Below are 23,284 nucleotides of genomic sequence, written 5' to 3' on the forward strand. Positions count from 1 at the left end.
ATTTGCCCAACCCTCTTTGTTATTCTCCTCTGAAATCAGAAGGAGTGGTACCTCATCATTTCCATCTATCAATTATAGCTTCGTTTTTTCGTCAGTTTTGTTGGCCCAGCATTAGCAATTCCAGTCGTTCACAGAACCCTTAATCCCCTTTAAGCTGCCACTGTGTGAGGCTCGAGGGGGTTGGCTGTGCTTGCCTGGAGCAGTTCTTCAGCACTACATGTGTGTCAGTTGTAATGCTCGCAAAGGCATTGATCTCCATTGATTCGGCGAGGAACTGTTCACAGTCAAAGGCTGTGTCAGGCATCGGTGTTCAAACTCTGAGCAAAGGTCGCAACAGAAAGTTAAAGTCAAAAGCTTTTTTTTTCGTTTACGAGGTATTCCCCCAATTGTTGCTGAGACCTTCCGCTTTCAGTTGAACTGTGACAGAGGGGGAGTAGGGTGGGGTGGAGGTGGCTGGGTCGGCACAGGTCAGAATCTCAGAACTAAGCCCAGACTGTCATGGCAGCCCGTACGCCATTAGGAAGCTTTGGTTCAGTGGTGTCGGAACATAGGAACACAAGTAGGGCATTCGGCCCATCAAACATGCTCCACCATTCACTAAGATCATGGCTGATCATCCACTTTGACACATTTTTCCCACACTGTCCACATATCCCTTTTTGTCATTGGCATTCAGAAGTTTGTCGATCTCGATTTGAAACGTACTCTTGGCTGAGCTTCCACAACCCTCTGAGTAAAATAAGTTCCCCTCTTCTCTGTAGTAAGTGGCTTTGCCCTTATATTGAACCTGACTCCCCTGGTTCTAGATTTCCCAACCATGCTAAACATCTCGCCTGCATCTACCCTGTCCATCCCTTTTAGTATTCTGTAGGTTTCAATTAGATCACGTTCCATTGTTCAAAGCTCTAGGGAATACATCGGCCCAGTTTCCCCAATCTCTCTTCATAAGACAGTCCCATCATCCCCGGAACAGGTCTGGTGAACCTTCAGCGCACTCCCCTTGTGGCAATAATATCTTCCTATGTTAAGGGGACCAAAACGGAACACACTGATCCAGTTGCAGTCTAGCCGTGTACATTTGAAACAAGACTTCGCTACTCTTGTACTCAAATCCTCTTAAGAGAAAGGCCAACATTCCGTTCACCTTCCCAATAACTTGCTGCACCTGCATGCTAGCCCTCAGTCACTTATGGACAAGGACACCTAGCTCCCTTTGTACATCAACACTTCCTAATTTCCTATCATTTAGGAAATACTTTGCTCATCAGTTCCAAAGTGGATAACTTCACATTTTTCGACATATTCCATCTGCATGTTCTTGCCCACGCACTCTGTCCAAATCCTCCTTTAGCCGTTTTACATCTTCCTCACAACATACATTCCCGTCTAGCTTTGTGTCATCTGCGAGCTTGGAAATTGATGTATATTATGAACATCTGGGGCCTGGGTACTGATCCCTGCAGTGCCCCACCAGCCTCAGCATAAATGACCTGCTTATTCCTACTCTCTGTTTTCTGCCTGCTAGCCAATCCTTAATCCATGTCAATGTATTACCTCCTATCTCATATGCTTTGATTATGCTAACCAACCTTCTATGGAGACTTTATCAAAAGTCTTCTACAAATCCCTTACACGACATTCTTATCAATCCTGTTAGTAATATTCTGAAAAACAGATTTGTCAAACATTATTTTCCCATTCATTAATCCATGTTCGCGATGGCCGAATCAGATCATGTGTCCATTACAGCCTTGGTTCAAACATGGATGAAAGAGCTGAACTCCAGAGGTGAGGTGAGATGATTGCCTTTGACACCAAGTCAGCATTTGACCGTGTATGGCATTAAGAAGCCCTAAAATTGGAGTTAATGGGAATCGGAGGAAAACTCTTTGTTTATTGGAGTTATTCTTGGTACAAAGGAAGGTGGTTGTGGTTATTGGAGGCCAATCATCTCAATTAAAGGAGGTCACTGCAGAATTCCTTTAAGGTACTTTCCTAGGCTCAAACATCTTTAGCCACTTCATCAATGACCTTCCTTCCATCATAAGGTCAGAAGTGGGCTTGTTTGCGGATGACTGCACAATGTTCAGCATCATTCATGATTCCTCAGATACTGAAGCAGTCCATGCCTAATTGTAGCAAAATCTGGACGCAGAGGGATCTCGGTGTCCATGTACATAGATCCCTGAAAGTTGCCACCCAGGTTGATAGGGTTGTGAAGAAGGCCTATAGTGTGTTGGCCTTTATTGGTAGAGGGATTGAGTTCCGGAGCCATGAGGTCATGTTGCAGTTGTACAAAACTCTAGTACGGCCGCATTTGGAGTATTGCGTACAGTTCTGGTCGCCTCATTATAGGAAGGACGTGGAAGCTTTGGAACGGGTGCAGAGGAGATTTACCAGGATGTTGCCTGGTATGGAGGGAAAATCTTATGAGGAAAGGCTGATGGACTTGAGGTTGTTTTCGTTAGAGAGAAGAAGGTTAAGAGGTGACTTAATAGAGGCATACAAAATGATCAGAGGGTTAGATAGGGTGGACAGCGAGAGCCTTCTCCCGCGGATGGAGGTGGCTAGCACGAGGGGACATAGCCTTAAATTGAGGGGTAATAGATATAGGACAAAGGTCAGAGGTGGGTTTTTTACGCAAAGAGTGGTGAGGCCGTGGAATGCCCTACCTGCAACAGTAGTGAACTTGCCAACATTGAGGGCATTTAAAAATTTGTTGGATAAGCATATGGATGATAAGGGCATAGTGTAGGTTAGATGGCCTTTAGTTTTTTTTTCCATGTCGGTGCAACATCGAGGGCCGAAGGGCCTGTACTGCGCTGTATCGTTTTATGTTCTATGTTCTATATCCAGGCTTGGGCTGACGAACTGTAAGTAAAATTCATGCCACATAAGTACCAGGCAATGAGCATCTCCAATAAGAGATAATTTAAGCATCGCCCCTTGACATTCAATTACATTATCATTACTGAATCCCCTACTGTGAACATCAAGGGGGTTACATTTGAACTGAACTGGACTAGCCGTACAAATACTCTGGCTACTAGAGCAGGTCAGAGGATAGGAATCTTGTGGTGAGTAACGCACCTCCAGACTCACCTAAACCCACCCACAAGTCAGGAGTGTGATGGATACTTTTCAGGATAAAGCAACCCGCTTGTTTGGCATCCCTCCACAAACATTCACTCCCTCCACCACCGATGCACAGTGTCAGCCATGTGTACCAACTGCGAGATGCACTGTAGAAACTCATGAAGGCTCCTTAGGCAGCACCTTCCAAACCCAAGACCACTGCCATCTAGAAGGACAAGGGTAGCAGATACTTGGGAACACCGTCACCTGGAAGTTCCCCACCAAGTCATTCACCACCCTGACTTGGAAATTTAGCATCATTCCTTCACTGTCACTTGGTCAAAACCCTGGTATTTCCTCTTTATTAGCAATGTGGGTTACCTACACCCCTGGGCTGCAGTGGTTCAAGAAGGCAGCTCACTGTCACCTTCTCAGGGGCAATCAGGAATGTGCAATAAATAGCAAGTCACAGAGAGGTTCAGTGAGGAAACTTCAAGGCCTCGGGCTCAGGCTCCTCACTGCTCATGGTTGGGTGAATGAAGTGAGGGATAGACAAAAGGCCAGAATTGATCGGAGGTTACAGAGATGGAGAGGAGTGTGTTTTGGTGGGGGGGGGGGGTGCTCCGTAAAGAATTTTTTTTTTTAATTTTAGATTACCCAATTATTTTTTCCAATTAAGGGGTAATTAAGCGTGGCCAATACACCTACCCTGCACATTTTTGGGTTGTGGGGGCGAAACCCACGCAGACACGGGGAGAATGTGCAAACTCCACACGGACAGTGACCCAGAGCCGGGATCGAACCTGGGACCTCAGTGCCGTGAGGCGGTTGTGCTAACCACTGTGCCACCGTGCTGCCCGCTCCGTAAAGAATTTATAAAATTTATGGAACTAAAGAATACATTTTCTCCCATTTGTAGTTTTTGTCACCTGCAGCCACCCGCGCCTCAACCCCCCACACCCCCCCCCTCCACCCGCCACACCAGGCTCGACAGGCACCAGTTCTCTTCTGAGAACTGTTGGTTTTGTGGGGTGTGGGTAGGGTGCCGGGGCAACATGTCCTCACAGCAGCATTGACAAGTAGACTGAGTTTGAGCGACATCAAGGGCGGGGCTGGTCCCATCTCTCCTGACGTCTGTATGTGAATGCTCTCCAGCGTGGAGTTACTGGATATGGGTCTGGAACAGCATGCGGGTCTGACTTTCCATTCCATGGGCCAAGCACGTGGACCCTGCCTCCTATTCGGACCCCAGGCTGGGATCAGCTTCGGGACTGTGCCCCCGATTGAAGCTGACTGGCTCTGTTCCACATCCCCTGGCTCATTTACCCAGTAAACCTTTCTGGATGGCCAACCGGTGCCACGCTTGGTGTTGGCAGCACAAAGCTCTGTACTTTTGACTGTTCCACCTTGAGCACACCACCCACTTGGCACCGTAACAAACCGCAGACTCGATTGTTAATGCCAGCAGCACTGGGCAGAGAACTGAAATTCAGGAAATGATACAGCCCAGAGGAGGTCACACAACCTTTGAACCTGTGCTGACCCTCTGTTATCTATTAGTCTCACATCCTGGCTCTTTCTCCTCAGCCCCGATTCTTGACTTTTCAACTATGTTCCCCATTGAATGTTGATACTGAACCTACTTCGGCAGTGCATTCCCAATCACAGCAACTCGCTGGATAGAAAATAATCCCCCTCATCAGCCCTTTGGGTGTTTTTAATGACAAATCATTTTAAACCTATGATCCCTGATTGATGAGGCTCGTGCCAGTGGAAAAAATTTCTCCACATGTACTGTGGGAGAGGAATTAACTGCTTTGATTTTGAGCCAGCACTGATCAGGTGGGTTGAGTGACCACCTATACCGTATTATTCCACATTACTCTTTCAAAATGCCGCAGACTGTGGAACACTCAATTAAATATCCCATTCACACACTCTGCTCTCCAGCAAGGGTAACAATTGGTACTTCTCTCAGTATTTTCCACAACATTTTAGACCCTCGTCCCCTGAACAGTCCCAGCGAATTGCCTCTGCACCCTCTCCACGGCCTTCACATCCTTCCTGCTCTTGTGTTTTGAATTAATGCAGTGATGAGGAACCAAGGTGATGTTCTGAGCCACCTTGATGGCGGACGGCTTATGTTGCCTGTAACTTTCCCGTTTCAGTACTCCTACGAGGGGACGACGATCAACAATCTCCCAGTGGACCTCGCTGTGGTCTGGAATGGGGACTTCAGCATCGACAACCCAGCGCACAACCAAGGTGAGTCTTGCTAAAATTATACAGGACACTAGTTCGGCCACACCTGGAATACTGTGAAGAGTTTTGGTCCCTTTATCTAAGGATAGATATACTGGCATTGGAGGCAGTCCAGAGAAGGTTCACTAGGTTGATCCCGGGTATGGAGGGGTTTTCTTGGGAGGAGAGCTCAAATAGATTGGTCCTGAACTCATTGCAGTTTAGAAGATTGAGACGTGACCTTATTGAGACATATAGAATTCTCAGGGGGCTTGACACGGTCGATGCTGAGAGGCTGTTTCCTCTTGTGGGAGAGTCAGGGCCTGAGGGCAGAATCTCAGAGGAAGGGGTTGCCTATTTAGGACAGAAAAGAGAAGGAATTTCCTCTCTCGGGGGTTTGTGAATCTGTGGAATTCGTAACCGCAGAGAGATGTAGAGGCTGGTATGTTCAAGGCTGAGATGGACAGATTTTTAATCAGTCAGGGAATCGGGGTTTATGTGGGTAAGGCGGGGAAGTGGAGTTGAGGATTATCAGACGTCAGTCATGATCTCATTGGATGGTGGAACAGACTCGATGGGCCGAATGGCCCACTTCTGCTCCTACATCTTATGGTCGTACGGTGAGCCAATGGAGGTGTTTCCTCCCACAAGTCCCGAAAGACGTGCTGTTAGGTAATTTGGACATTCTGAATTCTCCCTCCATGTACCCGAACAGGTGCCGGAATGCGGCAAACAGGGGCTTTTCACAGTAACTTCATTGCAGTGTAAATGTAAGCCTACTTGTGACAATAAAGATTACTATTATTGTGGCTTTACTCATCTGATGCAGAGCACAGATCCAGACAGTTTTAACCATTGGGGTTGGGGGGGGGCGGGGGGGGGGGGAAACAGTTGGGAGGCTGCGTGGTGCATGACACCATCACAACCCCACCTGGTTGCATTCTCTCTGGAAGGTCCAGTGGTAGAACTCCCACAAGGTTCCAGCCTCCTTCACTCCATCCCCTCTCCACTGGACATTCTATTCCAGTCCTCGGGTTACCAACTCTGGTTGGACATATTCTTGGAGGTTTTATCACATGACCTTCTGCCCCACCCAATCGAAGAGCCTCCTGCCCTGTCCACCTCCGATCAACTGTAAATAAATACACTCAAAGAAAAAGCATCATAATTTTCTAATGTCCCTTTCATTTTCCATCTGGGTCTTTTCCCCCATCAGATTAATCTGTAATGCCTGGAGACTCCAGAACAATCCAAAAAGGTTGACAACCCAAGGTATGTGCAAGTCCCAGGGCCAACCCTGATCCAGCCTTTTCCTGCATTGCAGGGAAGGGAAGGGTTGGGTACGGGTTCCCCGAGAGCGAGCGGACAGTGCCTTGTCTAACTAGCTATTCCTCATGTCAGCCTCAGTACCCAGTGGCTATTCAAACATGGGATTCATCGGAACTGAGGGTGACCTTGCCCATAGTTCACCCAGATCATCTGACAGGAGATATTGAATCAGAGTGAGGAGCGGGAGCTGGTTTTTTTTACCCGCTCCCTCCTGGCTTCACCCCTCCCATGAGTTCCGATCCCTTCGCTTGTTCTTATTTCAGCTCCCCCACCCCCATAGAGATCAGTTAACGCAACACAGCTTGACACTGGGGACCTCCCTGTGGTTACAAAACCATCAGACGCAGGAGTAGAAGGCGGCCGCCCTGTCCATCAAGTCTGTTCCGCCATTCGATGAGGTCATGACCTATCAGATACGATAATCCTCAGCTCCACTTGCCCGCCTTTTCCCCATCACCCTTGGTTACCTGGCCGAGCATGTCATCAGAGTGGGACGAGCATACTGACTGCAACACGGGTAGGGAGTTTGGGGGGGGGGGGGGGATGCTGAGTGAATATTGCCAGGAATGGGGTATACCAAGTGTGCATATGGGGTATACCAAATGCACATGGTTTTGCACGGTGCACTGATTCCTGTGTGTCTGAAAGTATCCTGACGTATTCCATGCTGGTGGAGAAGAAATGGATTAGAATTCCGATTCCAGGTTAGAGGACAGGACAGTCCAGCCCTGTGCCTAGTCTCCAGTTTGTTCTAACTCAAGTCACCAATCTCAGCTCACCACAACGTTTTGTTGCAAGCAAATATTGAAAATTGGTCTGGATTCTACTTGAAATAAGTTGCGATTCGATCTCGTCTTGCTCCCCCACAATCACACCCCAAGTTCATTCTCTCTTTTGTCTTTGTTATACCTGGCAGTTCACCTGTACAAGTGTGGCGTGATGCGGGAGAGCTGCGGCCTGTGCCTGAAGGCGGACCCTGACTTTGAATGCGGCTGGTGCAGGGGCGACGGGCGGTGCACTCTCAGGCAGGACTGTCCCGCCTCCGCCGAGCAGTGGTTGGAGCCATCAGGGACATATCGGAAATGTACCAACCCTCGAATCACCGAGGTAACTGCATGTGCGGCGGAGCATGGGGGGAATGTTGGCCAGGAAGGCTGTGATGGGCCTCGGGGAGGAGCCCGATTGTCAGACACAATGTTTTCCATTCCCCGTTTAATGAGTGAGCTGATAAACGTCAGTAGAGGGCCGTGCAGGCGGGAATTCCCGAAGGGACGCCTACCGGACTGAAGCATTGACACATGTTGTCATGGCTTATTGACATCACTGTGTGCTCCGCTCAGTTAAAATGATAAACTGTGTGTTCTGGTTAATGCAAATGATCCCGTGGCATGAATCAAAAACTCTGCTGCTTGCATCCTAACTCTCCCCAAGTCTCGTTCACATATTTCCCTCTGTGCTGACTGAGCTATATTGGCCCCGGATCCAGTAACAGCTCAGTTTTAAAACTCTCACCTGTGTTTTCAGATTCCTCCATGGTCTCACCACCCTGCCTTCTCCAATTCTGTAATCTCCGCCAGCCTTACAACCCTCTGAGAACTCTACCCTCCAACTGTGGTCTCTTCCACATCCCCAATTTTGTGATTACAATTAACTGGTGGCCGTGCATTCGGTTTCCTCAGCCCCAGGCTCTGCAATTATCTCCTTAAATGTTTCCGCCCCTCTGTCCATCCATTCTCCTTTAAGGCACTCCTTAAAATCCATCTCTGTGAACCCTTGTCCTATAATATCTCATTATATGACTTGGTGACACATTTTCTCGATCAATTTCCTGTGAAGTGCCTTGGGGCAGGTTGTTGTTAATTAGACTGGGTCAATCCCGTTTTTTGACTGGAAAAGAGACTTTCGGGTGATATGATCCAAGAGAACTCATTGGCAGGACCTTCCAAACCCACGACCGCCATGTAGAAGGACAAGGGCAGCAGACACATGGGAACCCCCGCCACCTGGAAGTTCCCCTCCCAAGTCACTCACCATCCTGACTTGAAAATATATCTTTGTTCCTTCACTGTCGCTGTGTCAGGATCCTGGAACTCCCTCCCTAACAGCACTGTGGGTGTACCTACACCACATGGACTACGGCGGCTTAGGAAGGCAGCTCACCACCCCTTTCTCGAGGTCAAATAGCTATGGGTATTGAAGGCTGGCCTAGCCAGCGATAACCACGTCCCATGGCCGAGTAAAAGAAAAAGAGAGAATCGGCCCAATTCATCTTTCTGATTCCTGAAACTTGCACCCGTAGCGCGGTGGGCAGCACGGCAGCTCAAGTGGATAGCACTGTGGCTTCACAGCGCCAGGGTCCCAGGTTCGATTCCCCGCTGGGTCACTATCTGTGCGGAGTCTGCATGTTCTCCCCATGTCTGCGTGGGTTTCCTCCGGGTGCTCCGGTTTCCTCCCACAGTCCAAAGACGTGCAGGTTAGGTGGATTGGCCATGATCAATTGCCCCTCGTGTCCAAAAAGGTTGGGAGGGGTTATTGGGTTACGAGGATAGGGTGGAAGTGAGGGCTTAAGTGGGTCGGTGCAGACTAGATGGGCCGAATAGCCTCCTTCTGCACTGTGTGTACTATGGTCTTACTTTTTCCCAGTAACTCAGAATCTGTCAGTGATCCCTTCTATCTAAAGCATTAAGACTGAACTCGGTGGCACCTCATCATTACTGTCATGTCTTTCTTTCTATTCTATAATTTTTCAACCTTGACGCCTTGACCTTTTATTTTGGATGTCACTTTGGGTTTAGTTGGTGGTGGGGACATGGTGGTGGAGTGGTAATGCCAATGGACTAGTAATCCAGAGGCCTAGGCGAACGCTGTGTGGATATGGGTTCAAATCTCATTAGTGGAATTTAAGTTCACGTCATAAATCTGGAATTTAAAAGCAAAGTTCACGTGGGCGCTATTTGAAGAAAAGTAGTGCCCTGGGCAAGATTGCTAACCCTCGCTAAGACAGGTTATCTGGTCTTCATCTCGTCTCTGTTTGTGGGCAAATTAGACCCGTATTTCTCATCATTACAGCAGCTGTGAGAGGTGCTATATAAACGCAAGCCTTTCTTTTAACTTGCACAATTGGAGATTTTTTTATTTGCCTCCCCCGGCTCGAACCTGATGGGTTGAAAATACTCTGAACAGCCCAACAATTTCCAATATTCCTGCCATCCCTGTTGCTGGCTCTGTGCACAGTTAAGCTGGTCGAAGCCGAGGAAGTTGCTCTCTAACCCATGCTGTTATCGTTTTAGCGCCGGGATGCCGCGCAACTGACGCATTTGTTTGTGCTGAGAATGCATATCCTTAAACCAGCTAAAAGTTTAAAATCTGTTACAAATTTCTGCAATTTTGTTCTGTGAAATGTTCTCATGTATTATTCATTGCTATTTTCCTGAAAAGCTTTTTTCACCACCATTAGCGCTGAGGAATTCCTCCATGGTTTATGTATAATGCAACATAAAAATCCCTAGCTGGCAGCGTTCCAAAGGAACTATCAGACAAACTGGATCCACTTGGAACAATCTGATACTATTGACTGTTTGCTGTACCGGCAAGGTAGCAGTTTTCTGGGTACTGTGAGGAAAGCCAATTCCGCTGGGATTAAAAGTGGACAAATTGCGATGGTGGAATAGCACCACCAGCGAGAAGAAAGAGAGGCTTGCAATTATCTAGCACCTTCCATGACCTCAGGAAGTCCAAATGCACTTTACAGCCAATTAACGACTTTCTTGATAAATAGTCGCTGCTGCAATGCAGGAGACCGGACAGCCAATTTGCCCACAGCACAGTTCCACAAACAGCAATATGGTAATGACCAGTACTCCCTCAGTACTCCACTGGAAATGTCATCCTAGATTATGGTCCTCCGCCAGCGAAGATGCAGGCAGCCGGAAATGCAGGCGGGAGGGGGATTTGAGGGCTGAGAGTTTGAGGTGTTTGCGGGGAGGCCCGTAAAATTGCCCAGGTGGCCTTTTTTTCTGTTTTCCTGCCCGCAATAGTATGCGGGGTCTGCGAAGCCTAGGGCGGCCCTCCCAACCTCGTCCCAATTGAGGCTCTTAAGTGGCCAGTTATTGGCTGCTTAAGTGATACGCTCCCTGAGGGATGTGCAGGCCAGTGGGACACCCTGCTTGGGCCTTTGTTGTGACATGCCACATGTTTAAAGCGTCAACTCCCCTCCCAGCTGTGAGGCCACTCGCTCCCCAACCCCCCTGCCCTTACCTTGTCCCCCAACTCAGGTTTTCGAATCTAGGTACAGCAGAATAGTTCCTGGTCCTGGTCACTGCTGCCACTGTCATTGTTGGAACTACAGAACAGCCAGCCACTCGGATCATGAGGGGGGGAGGTTTAATCGGGGGGGGGGGGGGGGGGAGAGCGGAGACCCTCGTAACATTTCAGAAGTATTTAGATGTGTACTTGCGATGCCAAGGCATACAAGGCTATGGGTCAAGTGCTAGAAAATGGGATTAGAACATTTCAGTAGTTGTCTTTGACGGGCACAGAGAATTTGGGTTGGAGGGCCTTTTCAGTACTGTGGACCTCTGTGACTCTAAGACAAGTGTGGTTGAGTAAATGTCGAAGAGGGGGAAATGAGTGCTGGGGAGGATAAAGCTAGAGTGAGAACAACAATAGGTCAAAGAGAAAGACCTTTTGGAGGTGACCAGATGGAGGAGTGTACCTGTGGACCAAGAGTCTAGTGAGGCAGGTTTTAATGTACTGATTTAGATTTATTGTCACGTGTAGCGAGGTACAGTGAAAGTATTGTTCCGCGTACAGTCCATACATGAAAAACATAGGAGTACGATAAATACACAATGTAAATACGGGTGAAGAATACGGAGTGTAGTGCTACTCAGTAGAGAAGATGTGCGGGGAGATCAGTTCAGTCCATAAGAGGGTCATTCAGGACATTCCCCGTGTGCGTTCCCTCAGCCGCAGAAAAATACTTTTCACTGTACTCCGGTAGTTGTGACAACAAATCCAATCAATCAGTCAATCGAGGAGTCTAGTAACAGCGAGGGAGAAGCTGTTTTTGAATCTGTTGGTCCGTGTTCTCAGACTTTTGTATCTTCTGTCCGAATGAAGAGGCTGGAAGAGAAATGAACCCGGGTGGGAGGGGTCTTTGATTATGCTGCCTGCTTTCCCAAGGCAGCGGGAGGTGTAGATGGAGTTAATGGATGGGAAGCGGGTTCGCGTGATGGACTGGGCTGTGTTCACGACTCTCTGTAGTTTCATACAGTCTTGGGCCGAGCAGTTGCCATACCGGGCTATGATGCAGCCAGATAGGATGCTTTCTATGGTGCATCTATAAAAATTGGTGAGCGTCAGTGTGGACATGCCGAATTACCTCAGGAAGTATAGGCGCTGTTGTGCTTTCTTGGTCGTAGTGTCGACCTGGGTGGACCAGGACAGATTGTTGGTGATGCGTTGGGGTCTAATGAGGCAAATCTCCATGTCTTTCAGGTGGTACACTTGGTTACAGATATTGGACCAATGTATGCTCTGACCAGTTCATACAGACATACAAATTAGGAACAGCTGGAGGCCATTTGGTCCCTTCAGCCTGCTACACCATTTTGATAAGATCATGGCTGATCTGATTGTGGCCTTCACAATACTTTCTGCCTACCCCCTCTACTCTTTGACTCCCTCGTCAATAAAAAGATCTACCAAACTCAGCCTTAAAAACAGTCAATGACACTGCCGCCACCACTCTCTGAGGATGAGATTTCAACAGACTTAATGACCCCCTTTGAGAAAACATTTCTCCCCATCTCTGTCTTAAATGGGAGACTCCTTATTTTTAAACTCTGTCCCCTAGTTCTGGTCCCTCCCAAAAGACTAATTATCCGTTCTGCCTCCACCCTGCCAAGCACCCTCACGATCTTGTACGCTGCAATAAGATTGTCTCTCATTCTTTTAAACTGAAATGGATACAGGCCTGACCTTTCCTCGTCAAATAGCCCTCTTCAGCCCAAGGATCCTTCTTAGGATTTCCAGTCGTGAGCAGCTGTGGGGGAGGTTAGAGAGCCTTGCAAGAGGAAACCATTTTCAGGCAACACCAAGAATCTAGAGATGGTCATGAATTGGGGCGTACACTTGAAAACGACGAGATGTTGCATGGATTGGATGGGCTGAATGGTCTCCTGTGTTATGACTCTTGCGGTCTAATCAAAGTTGGCAAGCTTAAGAAGGACAATGTACAAAACGATGAATTGATAGTGAGTGTGTTTATTGAAGGTATTAAGGGACATGGGGTGAAGCTGGGTGTGTGGAATTTAGTCACAGATTGGCCCTAATCTCACTGGATGACAGAACAGGCCCAAGCGGGCTGAGTGGCCTGCTCCTGTTTATTTGAATGGCTCACAGTCGCTATTCTGAGGATTCGGTGAGACCATATATCCCCTGGAGCTTTGCTTAATTTCTTGCCCCCGGGACATTGTGAGGTGGGGGGGGGGGGGGGGGGGGGGGGGGGGGGGGGTCAGGTCAGTTTTGTGCGCATTTACACCAGAGGTGGTCTTGATGGGCCTAAATGTCCTCCTCCACCACCCCCCCCCCCTCCCCCAACCCCCCGACTCTCTTTTTTCACATAACCAGACAAATTATACACTAGTGTAAAGGGTTGAAAAGCTCTTTGTGTGTGTGATGCCCTCCTGAGGTTTGAGATCCTACTTGCCTTCTGGTACCTTGTGTGGCCGGGTTTGCTTGGACATCTGAAAGTTCACTTCCTCAGTGATACGGAAAGTGTTCCTGTGCTCAATGGAGACAGGAAAAAGGGCGAAGAGGGGGGAGGCAGCCAGTGGGTTGGTCAGGGGTAACCCATCTGGGCAGAGCCGACAGCTGTTCATTCACCCAGCTCCTTCACCCTGTGCTGATCTGTGGCATCTTCTGCTTCTCCCCCGAATTGGCTGGGACTCCGTTCCCGAGCCAGGGCAAATGGATGACTGTTTGAAATGCCGCCACTGGTAGATCGGCGTGTTGCTCTGTGCAGAGCGGAGGCCGTGGACAGTGTTTCCGGCAGCACCTGTGTGGGAGAGAGAGGTACTTTGCAGTGATGTGGAAGATTTGTAAACTTGACAGTTGAAATGTGCTTTTTGTATTTGGCCGATTTAATCCCTGTTTTAAATTTCAGTCATGACTTGACCAGTTCCTTCCGCCTGAGCTATGAAAGGAAAAAACCCACAAGGATTAGTGAACAACAGGGAGCTTTCATACTGAGACACACCTGTGAGATAGATGATGTATTAGCATACGGGACCGAGCACAGTTCGGGATTGGAAGCGCAGGAATAATATTCCTTATTATTTTTTCTGCATTTTCTTGACAATGTCTGGATATTTTTGCCACATCAGTAATTTAGTTGTTTTCTCTCTTTCAATTTGAAACAAAATTCTCTGAACCTCCTTTGTGCTCTTTTTGTTTCCATTTAAGTTCCAGCTTTGCTTTTTTTCTTTCTCTCTGGTTTTGTCTCCCTTACCTTCCACTTTCTCTTTCTTATATTTTTATCTCCTCTTCCCCTCTTCCTCTCTCCTTCCTCCTCTTGCTTGGCCTTTCACCCATCTCTCCGTCCCCCCTGTCCATTTTTCTTCCCTTCCCTTCTCTCCCCTTCCACCCTTCCCTTCTCCCTCCTCCCTTCCCTTCTCCCTCCTCCCTTCCCTTCTCCCTCCTCCCTTCCCTTCTCCCTCCTCCCTTCCCGCTCTCCCTCCGCCCTTCCCTTCTCCCTCCTCCCTTCCCGCTCTCCCTCCTCCCTTCCCGCTCTCCCTCCTCCCTTCCCGCTCTCTCACTCCCTCCTTCCCGCTCTCCCTCCTCCCGTCCCTTCTCCCTCCTCCCTTCCCTTCTCCCTTCTCCCTTCCCGCTCTCCCTCCTCCCTTCCCCTCTCCCTGCTTCCTTCCCTTCTCTCCATTTCCTTCCCTACCTCTCTCCCTTTCCCTCTCTATCTTCCCTTTTACCTCTCTCCTTTCCCCACTCTCCCTGCCCTTCCTCCTCTCCCTCTCCCCTTCCCCCCTCTCCTTCACCCCTCTTTCTCCCTTTCCCCCTCTCTCCCTCTCTCCCTTTCCCCCTCTCTCCCTTTCCCCCTCTCTCCCTTTCCCCCTCTCTCCTCTCCCCTGTCTCTCCCCCTCCCCTTCCCCCTCTTTCTCCCCCCATCTCTCAATTTTCATTTTTCATTTCATTTCCTTTTCTCTCCCTCTTTTCCCTACCCCTTTCATGCCCCTTCTCCCCTTCCCCCTCCCTCCCTTTCCCCCTCCTGTCCTCTCACTCTTCCCCCCTCCCTCTTCCCCTGTCTCCCCTTTATCCCTCCCTCCCCTTTCCCCCTCCCTCCCCTTTCCCCCTCCCTCCCCTTTCCCCCTCCCTCCCTTTTCCCCCTCCCTCCCCTTTCCCCCTCCCTCCCCTTTCCCCCTCCCTCCCCTTTCCCCTCCCTCCCCTTTCCCCCTCCCTCCCCTTTCCCCCTCCCTCCCCTTTCCCCCTCCCTCCCCTTTCCCCCGCCCTCCCCTTTCCCCCCGCCCTCCCCTTTCCCCCCCCCCTCCCCTTCCCCCCGCCCTCCCCTTCCCCCCGCCCTCCCCTTCCCCCGCCCTCCCCTTCCCCCGCCCTCCCCTTCCCCCTCCTGTCCTCTTGCTCTTCCCCCTCTCCCTCTTCCCCTCTCTCCCCTTTCCCCCTGTCTCCCCTTTCCTCCTCTCTCCCCTTTCCTTCTCCCCCCTTCCCCCCTCTCTCCCACTTCCCCCCTCTATCCCCCTCTGCCCTCTCTTCCCCTTCCCTTTTACTCTCTTTCCCCTCACTCTTCCCCTTCCTACTTCACTCTCCTTCCCTTCCCCCTCTCTCTCCCCTTATCTCTCCCCCCTTTTTGCTTTAGTTATGTCGCTCTCACAGAATAATAACTGTATCCCGCCAACATTTATTTAGGTAGCACCAGCTATACCAGGCATGGTAACTATATACCAGCTATACCAGGCATGGTAACTATATACCAGCTATACCAGGCATGGTAACTATATACCAGCTATACCAGGCATGGTAACTATATACCAGCTATACCAGGCATGGTAACTATATACCAGCTATACCAGGCATGGTAACTATATACCAGCTATACCAGGCATGGTAACTATATACCAGCTATACCAGGCATGGTAACTATATACCAGCTATACCAGGCATGGTAACTATATACCAGCTATACCAGGCATGGTAACTATATACCAGCTATACCAGGCATGGTAACTATATACCAGCTATACCAGGCATGGTAACTATATACCAGCTATACCAGGCATGGTAACTATATACCAGCTATACCAGGCATGGTAACTATATACCAGCTATACCAGGCATGGTAACTATATACCAGCTATACCAGGCATGGTAACTATATACCAGCTATACCAGGCATGGTAACTATATACCAGCTATACCAGGCATGGTAACTATATACCAGCTATACCAGGCATGGTAACTATATACCAGCTATACCAGGCATGGTAACTATATACCAGCTATACCAGGCATGGTAACTATATACCAGCTATACCAGGCATGGTAACTATATACCAGCTATACCAGGCATGGTAACTATATACCAGCTATACCAGGCATGGTAACTATATACCAGCTATACCAGGCATGGTAACTATATACCAGCTATACCAGGCATGGTAACTATATACCAGCTATACCAGGCATGGTAACTATATACCAGCTATACCAGGCATGGTAACTATATACCAGCTATACCAGGCATGGTAACTATATACCAGCTATACCAGGCATGGTAACTATATACCAGCTATACCAGGCATGGTAACTATATACCAGCTATACCAGGCATGGTAACTATATACCAGCTATACCAGGTATGACCTGCTGATTGGATAATCCTGATAATCAAAACTTTTGAACAGAAATAATCTAAAGGTTCCCAGTGACTATTTCCTTTGGTATCTTGTTCCATTGTGGGATCATCCTTGTGAAGAAAGATTATTGATGCACTGTCATGGAAACAAATAGACTTTGTAGTTGGTGTGGATGGTCACCTGGTGTTTTGCCATTGGCTGCCTGGCACCGGGCACTTCTCCCTCCCCACCCCCCTCTATTCCACCCGGCTTCTGCGGTCCTGGCAAGGACTCGGAAGAGTTCATGCATCGGGGATCAGACCGAGATTCTAGGTGAGATTTTATCTCGCTCGAAATCCGTCCATTTGAGTTAAATTAGGGCCCAGATCTTTCTCATGCTCATTTTGAGCGCACGATGAGTGAATTCAGAGGCTTCCTAACTTTGAGTCCTTCGGGTCCTGCTTGTCCACAAGACATTTTGGTCGTCAACTCGACCCCACTCATTCAGTCTGTGGTCTGGTAATTTTGCATGACCTCCGGACTCTGCGTCTGTCTATATGTCCCTGCACATGCATCTAACACACACACACATACAAACACACACGCACATGTGTACACAAGAGTCTTTGAGAAAGCTCGAGGGAAAGGTAGAAATGTTTAAGAGAAAAATTAAGTATAGACATATACAAATGGCTATATATATCATATATATATATATATTACATACGTATTTTATATATTTGTGTGTACATACACAGATTTCAGCACGACATGCTTGTGAATATTCTGATTAACGATTAACAATTGTGAAGTATGATTCCCTGTTTATGAAGGATGTAGATTTAAGTGAAATTTTTGATATGTCGGAGTTCCATTGAGACAGCGGCTCTTTATATTTTCACAGATAACTCCATTACGAGGTCCCCGGGAAGGTGGAACGAAAGTGACTATCTACGGGGAGAACCTGGGCCTGAATTTCTGGGAGATTGAAAACTTTGTGCGAGTGGCTGGAGTTGATTGTATCCCATTGCCGGAAGGATACATTCCAGCGGAACAGTAAGCCACGTTTGAACGTTTGGGCAGCACGGTAGCACAAGTGGATAGCATTGTGGTTTCACAGCGCCAGGGACCTGGGTTCGATTCCCGGCTTGGGTCACTGTCTGTGCGGAGTCTGCACGTTCTCCCCGTGTCTGCGTGGGTTTCCTCTGGGTGCTCCAGTTCCCTCCAACAGTCCAAAGACGTGCAGGTTAGGTGGATTGGCCATGCTAAATTGCCCTTAGTGATGAAAAAGGATAGTTGGGGTTATTGGGTTACGGGGCTAGGGTGGAAGTGAGGGCTTAAAAGGTCGGTGCAGACTCAATGGGCTGAATGGCCTCCTTCTGCACTGTATGTTCTATGTTCTTGTGTTCTATGTTACTTCTTGGTAGTGCTGGTGGCTTGAATCTTTGGCGGGTGGCTAGGCAGCAGCGTTTGAGCTAAAGGTCTATGCGGCATCCAGTTATTCCTTAACCCCCCTCTCCCAACTCTCCCCCCTCGCTACTCCTACCTTCTCACCGATACCTCATGCCCAGCCAGCACCTTCAGCAGTTTATCATGCTTGACATTTTAGCCCACAATCCTAACCATCCAACGGTTAACTGCAAAGATGCTTCAGGAAAATGCTGTACCAGGGACAGATTCAAAAATCGCCTTGCACTTTTAATTGGAAGACTATTATAATATATTAATGAGTGTGCCATTGGGGCAGCACGGTGGTGCAGTGGTTAGCACTGCTGCCTATGGCGCTGAGGGCCCGTGTTTGATCCTGGCCCTGGGTCACTGTCTGTGTGGAGTTGGCACATTCTCCCCGTGTCTGCGTGGGTCTCGCCCCTACAACCCAAAGATGTGCAGGGTAGGTGGATTGGCCACGCTAAAGTGCCCCTTAATTGGGGGGAAAAAAAATAATTGGGTACTCTAATTTTTAAAAAAAAATTAATGAACATGTCACGAGCAACAATTAAATGGAATTTACAGCACAGGAATTAGCAGTCACTGCATTTCCAGCGAATCTCATTCTATTTACTTTGTCTAACCCTATTGATGCGTCTTCCTATTTCTTTTTCCCTTGTGTGTTTACCTAGCTTTTCCTAAATACATCGATGTTAGTTACTTCAACCACTGCTTGTGGGAGCGAGTTCCACATTTGAACTGTTCTCTGGACGAAGAGTTTTTTCCCTGAATTCCCCAATTGGTGACTTATCTTGTACTTAATAGCCCCAAGTTTTGGTCCCCTCGACCAGAGCAAACACCTTTTCAATGTTTTCCCTCGCAAACCCCTTCATAATTTGGCAGGCCAGCTAAAGAATAGATGAAATGTTGTCAGATCTCCAGGTGTTGTCCGGCAGCGTCTGCTGCTAGCCATGGTTCAGCCGGTGCTGCTCGGAGTTCGATAATTATGGATTCAGATAAGAGACTTGAGCAGGTAATCCAGGCTGACACTAGCACGCAGGGCCGAGAAAGTGCTGCACTGTCAGATCTGCCATCTTTAAGACGAGACATTGAACTGGTGGATGTCAAAGATCCCGTGGTACTATTTTGGAGAATATGGGGAGTTGTCACAGTCAGTAAATACCCATAACCTATGTCTCCGAAATAGATTAGCTGAGTGTAAATTGACTGCTGTGTTTCCTACATTATAACAGTGACTATACTTCAGAAAGTAATTAATTTGCTGTAAAGAGCTCTGGGAATACTGTGCAGTTGGGAAGTGCCATATAAAAGTAAGTCTTTCTTTTTCTGCTAAAGCTTTTTAAGGGAGCTTACCTAACAAACAAGTTTTTTTTTAGTGTTAGTCTAAAGGATTGCACCTTCTCTACTCCCTGTTCCCTCCCCCGCCCATGCTTCCCGTTTCTGTGTTTGGAAGTTTAGGGTAGACTATTCAGTTCTGACACTGCCTCCCGTCAGGGCTTTTGGACACTTAGGGGGCGGCACGGTGGCACAGTGGTTAGCTGTACTGTCTCACAGCTCCAGGGACCCGGGTTCAAATCCGGCCTCTGGTAACTGCCTGTGCGGAGTTTGCACTTTCTCCCTGTGTCTGCGTGGGTTTCCTCCGGGACCTCCGGTTTCCTCCCACAGTCCAAAGATGTGCGGGTTAGGTGGATTTAGCCATGATAAACTGTTCAAAGGGTTAGGTAGGGTTACTGGGTTATGGGGATGGGGTGGAGGCGTGGGGTTAAGGAGGGTGCTCTTTCCCATGGCTGGTGTGGACACGATGGGCTGAATGGCCTGTTCTGCACTGTAGGGATTCTATGACCACCATCGCGGACAGTGTGTGAAACCGCCCCCCCCCCCCTCCCCCCCTCCGATGAACGCTTTACATCTTCCTCTTCTCTTGTCCCTGTGAGTGGAATGTGCAACCTCCATTCAAGAACATTCGTCACCAGGCAAGACCATGGAAACTGGAGGACAAACACCGAAAACATTGCCACCTAGTGAACCGGCAGAATAATTGACACTAAGTTCATGCTGATGTACAGCACCAGCTGTGGCGATATGCATCACTGTAAATACACAAGGGGTTAATGTAAATACACGTAGACTAGCTAGACACTAGAGGGAGCACCAGAGACATGACACACAGACATTCAACCAATAGGTCAGTAAGATAGGACACGACCAATGGGCATTCACGATGATGCACACAGAGGTGACACTACCACAGGGGGGCATTACACCAACCCATATAAAAGGACACAGCACACATGATCTTCCTCTTTCCAGTGGAGACACTCAGTGTGTACACAGGGTTGATTAAACACATCACACCCACCACCTGGATTGTAGCAGACTGGTTCGTCAGTCTGAGTAGCTATAGCAGGATTAACAGGAGAGTCGAATCCAAGTGGGAGAATTGTTAACAGTTTAAATAAATGTGTTAAAGCTATCTCCAAGTCGGAACCTTCCTTTGTCAGAGTGCACATCAAGGAAGCAGCTTATGTTACGTCAAGAGCATAACAAAACACCAGCCAGTGCTGGAGCCGAGGAAGCAGTGAGCCAACATATTGAGGCAATGAATGAAACTTCATGGATTTCGGACCTGATCATTCTTAATGATTTAACGAACTAAAAAGACTCAAAACAAGGTCTTAGGATAAGAAGTAGCAAATTTAAAACAGATTTGAGGAGAAACTACTTCTCCCAAAGGGTTGTGAATCTGTGGAATTCGCTACCCCGGAGTGCAGTGGATGCTGGGACAGTGAGTAAATTTAAGGAGGAGTTGGACAGATTTGTAATTGACGATGGGTTGAAGGGTTACGGAGAAAGGGCAAGAGTTAAGGCCAGGATGAGATCAGCCATGATCGAATGGCGGAGCAGACTCAATGGACCAAATGGCCTAATTCTGCTCCTGTATCTTATAACTTGTAGGTGGATCAGAGGAACATACCCAGTTTCCTGCCACACCACCTAAGGAGCTACCTTGCTTGTGCCTCCGTTGCAAAGCACCCTTTCTACCACTTTAAGATAAGCCCTGAGAGAAAGGTTTAAAGGCTGATGTATCTGCCGGTATATCAAACATAAATGTCAATTTATTATCCCAGAAGCCATATACGGTGGATTCTGGAAACCTGAAGTAAAAACAGAATGTGCTGGAATTACGTGGCAGAGTGGGCAGCACTGTTGGAAAGAGAAACAGAGTTAACGTTTCACATCAATGTCCTTTCATGAAATAAGTATATCCGGTCTTTATTTGAAATGTATTCTTGTCAAACTCATGATTATTTATGTTCTTCCAATTATCACAAGTGTGGCCGAGGTCATTCATGAAGGTCCCGCCTTCTCAACCTTGCCCCTCGCCTGAGGTGTGGTGACCCTCAGGTTAAATCTGCTCTCCCCCTCAAAGGGGAAAGCAGTCAATGGTCACCTGGGACTATGGCGACTTTAGTTTATATTTGTGTGGCCTCTGGGTATTGAGGGTACATTTTGATGTATTGGAGCACTGTGATACTCCAGGGATGGAATGGGCCCCATTAATTCAGTCTTTGTTTCCTCAAAGGATCATGTGCGAGATGGGGGTGACTCCTCGCAGTCAATTCGCTGGATTTGTGGAGGTGTGTGTGGAAGAGTGTAAACAGGAGTTCATGGCGAAGTCAACACAGCTCTACAGCTTTGTGGTGAGTGAGTTTGCAAATTGAAGTGAGGTGTCTTCCACTGAATGTACTCGGCAATGAAGCCCTGAAGCCCATGGGAACCCCATGATGGGCTACCATGCTGCTCATTGTCTAACTTCATTTCAATTCCATGGACAGGGGGAAATTGCTGAACCAAGATGTCTCTTTACACCCCAGGGTTTCAGCTGTGGCTCAAGGGGCAGCACTCTCAACCCTGTGTCAGAAGGTTCCAGGTTCAAGTCCCACTCCAGGGTCTTAAGCACAGAATCAAGGCCACCCCAGTGCATTGCTGAGAGGGTGCTGCACTGTCAGGGGTGCATCATTTGAGTGAGACATTAAACTGAGGCCCTGTCTGCCCCCTCGGATTGCTGCATAGGATCCAACGGCACTATTTTGAAGAGGAGGAGAACAGTTTGCCCTCAGTGCCTGCTCAATATTTATGCCTCAGTCAACATCACTAAAATCAGGGCAGCACGATGGCGCAGTGGTTAGCACTGCAGCTTCACGGCGCCGAGGTCCCAGGTTCGATCCTGGCCCTGGGTCACTGTCCGTGTGGAGTTTGCACATTCTCCCTGTGTCGGCGTGGGTTTCGCCCCCACAACCCAAAGAGGTGCAGGGTAGGTGGATTGGCCATGCTAAATTGCCCCTTAATTGGAAAAAATGAATTGGGTACTCTAAACTTATTTTTTTTTAAACGATCACTAAAATCAGTGGCCACTATTTAACGGCCAGGCCTGTATCTGAACAAGCTGGTTAGATCGCAGGAGAGTCTGGAATTGGGAACTGTGCCAGGTGCACATTGGTTTCTGACCTAACTAGCCTGCTCCCGGTGGCGAGATCGGGATCCTGCATGGCGAGAAACCAATAATCACCAGTTACGGCTAATCTCCGTCCCATTACAGGAAAGGACCTTCTATCTTACAGACTCCCATCATCTAACCGGCGCCCCAACGAGCGGTTACATGGGCACTGATTACTACTGGCCCACACAAACGTGGGCCAGGTGTCAAGGCGCTTTGGGGGGGGGGGGGGGGTGGGGGTCTCGCGGGCCATCGAAGGCCTCTTGGTGGTCAGGGATATGGCAAGGTGGCTCCCAGCCCTCCTTCTGGAACGTGAGCACCTTCACACTGCCATCCAGTTACCGTCAAGGTGCCTGGGTGGCATCGCAGAGCCAGGAGGGCTGTGGGAGCAGGTGGACACTCCAGGCCTTTGATCCAGTTGTTGGTGACACATGGGAGACATTGGCCCTCCTACCCTTTGGGAGATTGAGTGTAATCCATTTGCCCGGCTCTCCACAGATAATCTGTGGGGGTGGCACGGTAGCACAGTGGTTAGCGCTGCTGCCTCACAGCGCTAGGGACCTGGGTTCAATTCCGTGCTCGGGTGTCTGTGTGGAGTTTGCACGTTCTCCCCTTTTCTGGGTGGGTTTCCTCCCGATGCTCCGGTTTACTCCCACAATCCGAAGATGTGCAGGTTATGTGGATTGGCCTTGCTAAATTGACCCTTAGTGTTAATATTTGGGTGGTGTACGGGGATAGGGCAGTGGAGGGGGCCTCTGTGGGGTGGTTTTTCGAAGTCTTGACATGCCAAAAGGCCTCCTTCTGCACTGTAGGGAGTCTATGAACTATTGGA

The 23,284-nt window shown here is 48.6% G+C and overlaps 1 protein-coding gene across 1 annotated transcript in view; it reads left to right on the forward strand.

The window, feature by feature from the left end:
* Positions 1-23,284, forward strand: part of plxna4 (plexin A4) — a 667,620-nt gene that overhangs the window by 517,302 nt on the left and 127,034 nt on the right. The window contains exons 11-14 of the mRNA XM_038812236.1: positions 5,244-5,340; positions 7,562-7,752; positions 17,410-17,561; positions 21,538-21,655. Of these exons, the coding sequence (XP_038668164.1) occupies positions 5,244-5,340; positions 7,562-7,752; positions 17,410-17,561; positions 21,538-21,655 (558 nt within the window). The remainder of the gene's footprint in view (positions 1-5,243; positions 5,341-7,561; positions 7,753-17,409; positions 17,562-21,537; positions 21,656-23,284) is intronic.

The sequence above is a fragment of the Scyliorhinus canicula genome, chromosome 11, assembly GCF_902713615.1.
Source record: "Scyliorhinus canicula chromosome 11, sScyCan1.1, whole genome shotgun sequence".
Lineage (NCBI taxonomy): Eukaryota > Metazoa > Chordata > Chondrichthyes > Carcharhiniformes > Scyliorhinidae > Scyliorhinus > Scyliorhinus canicula.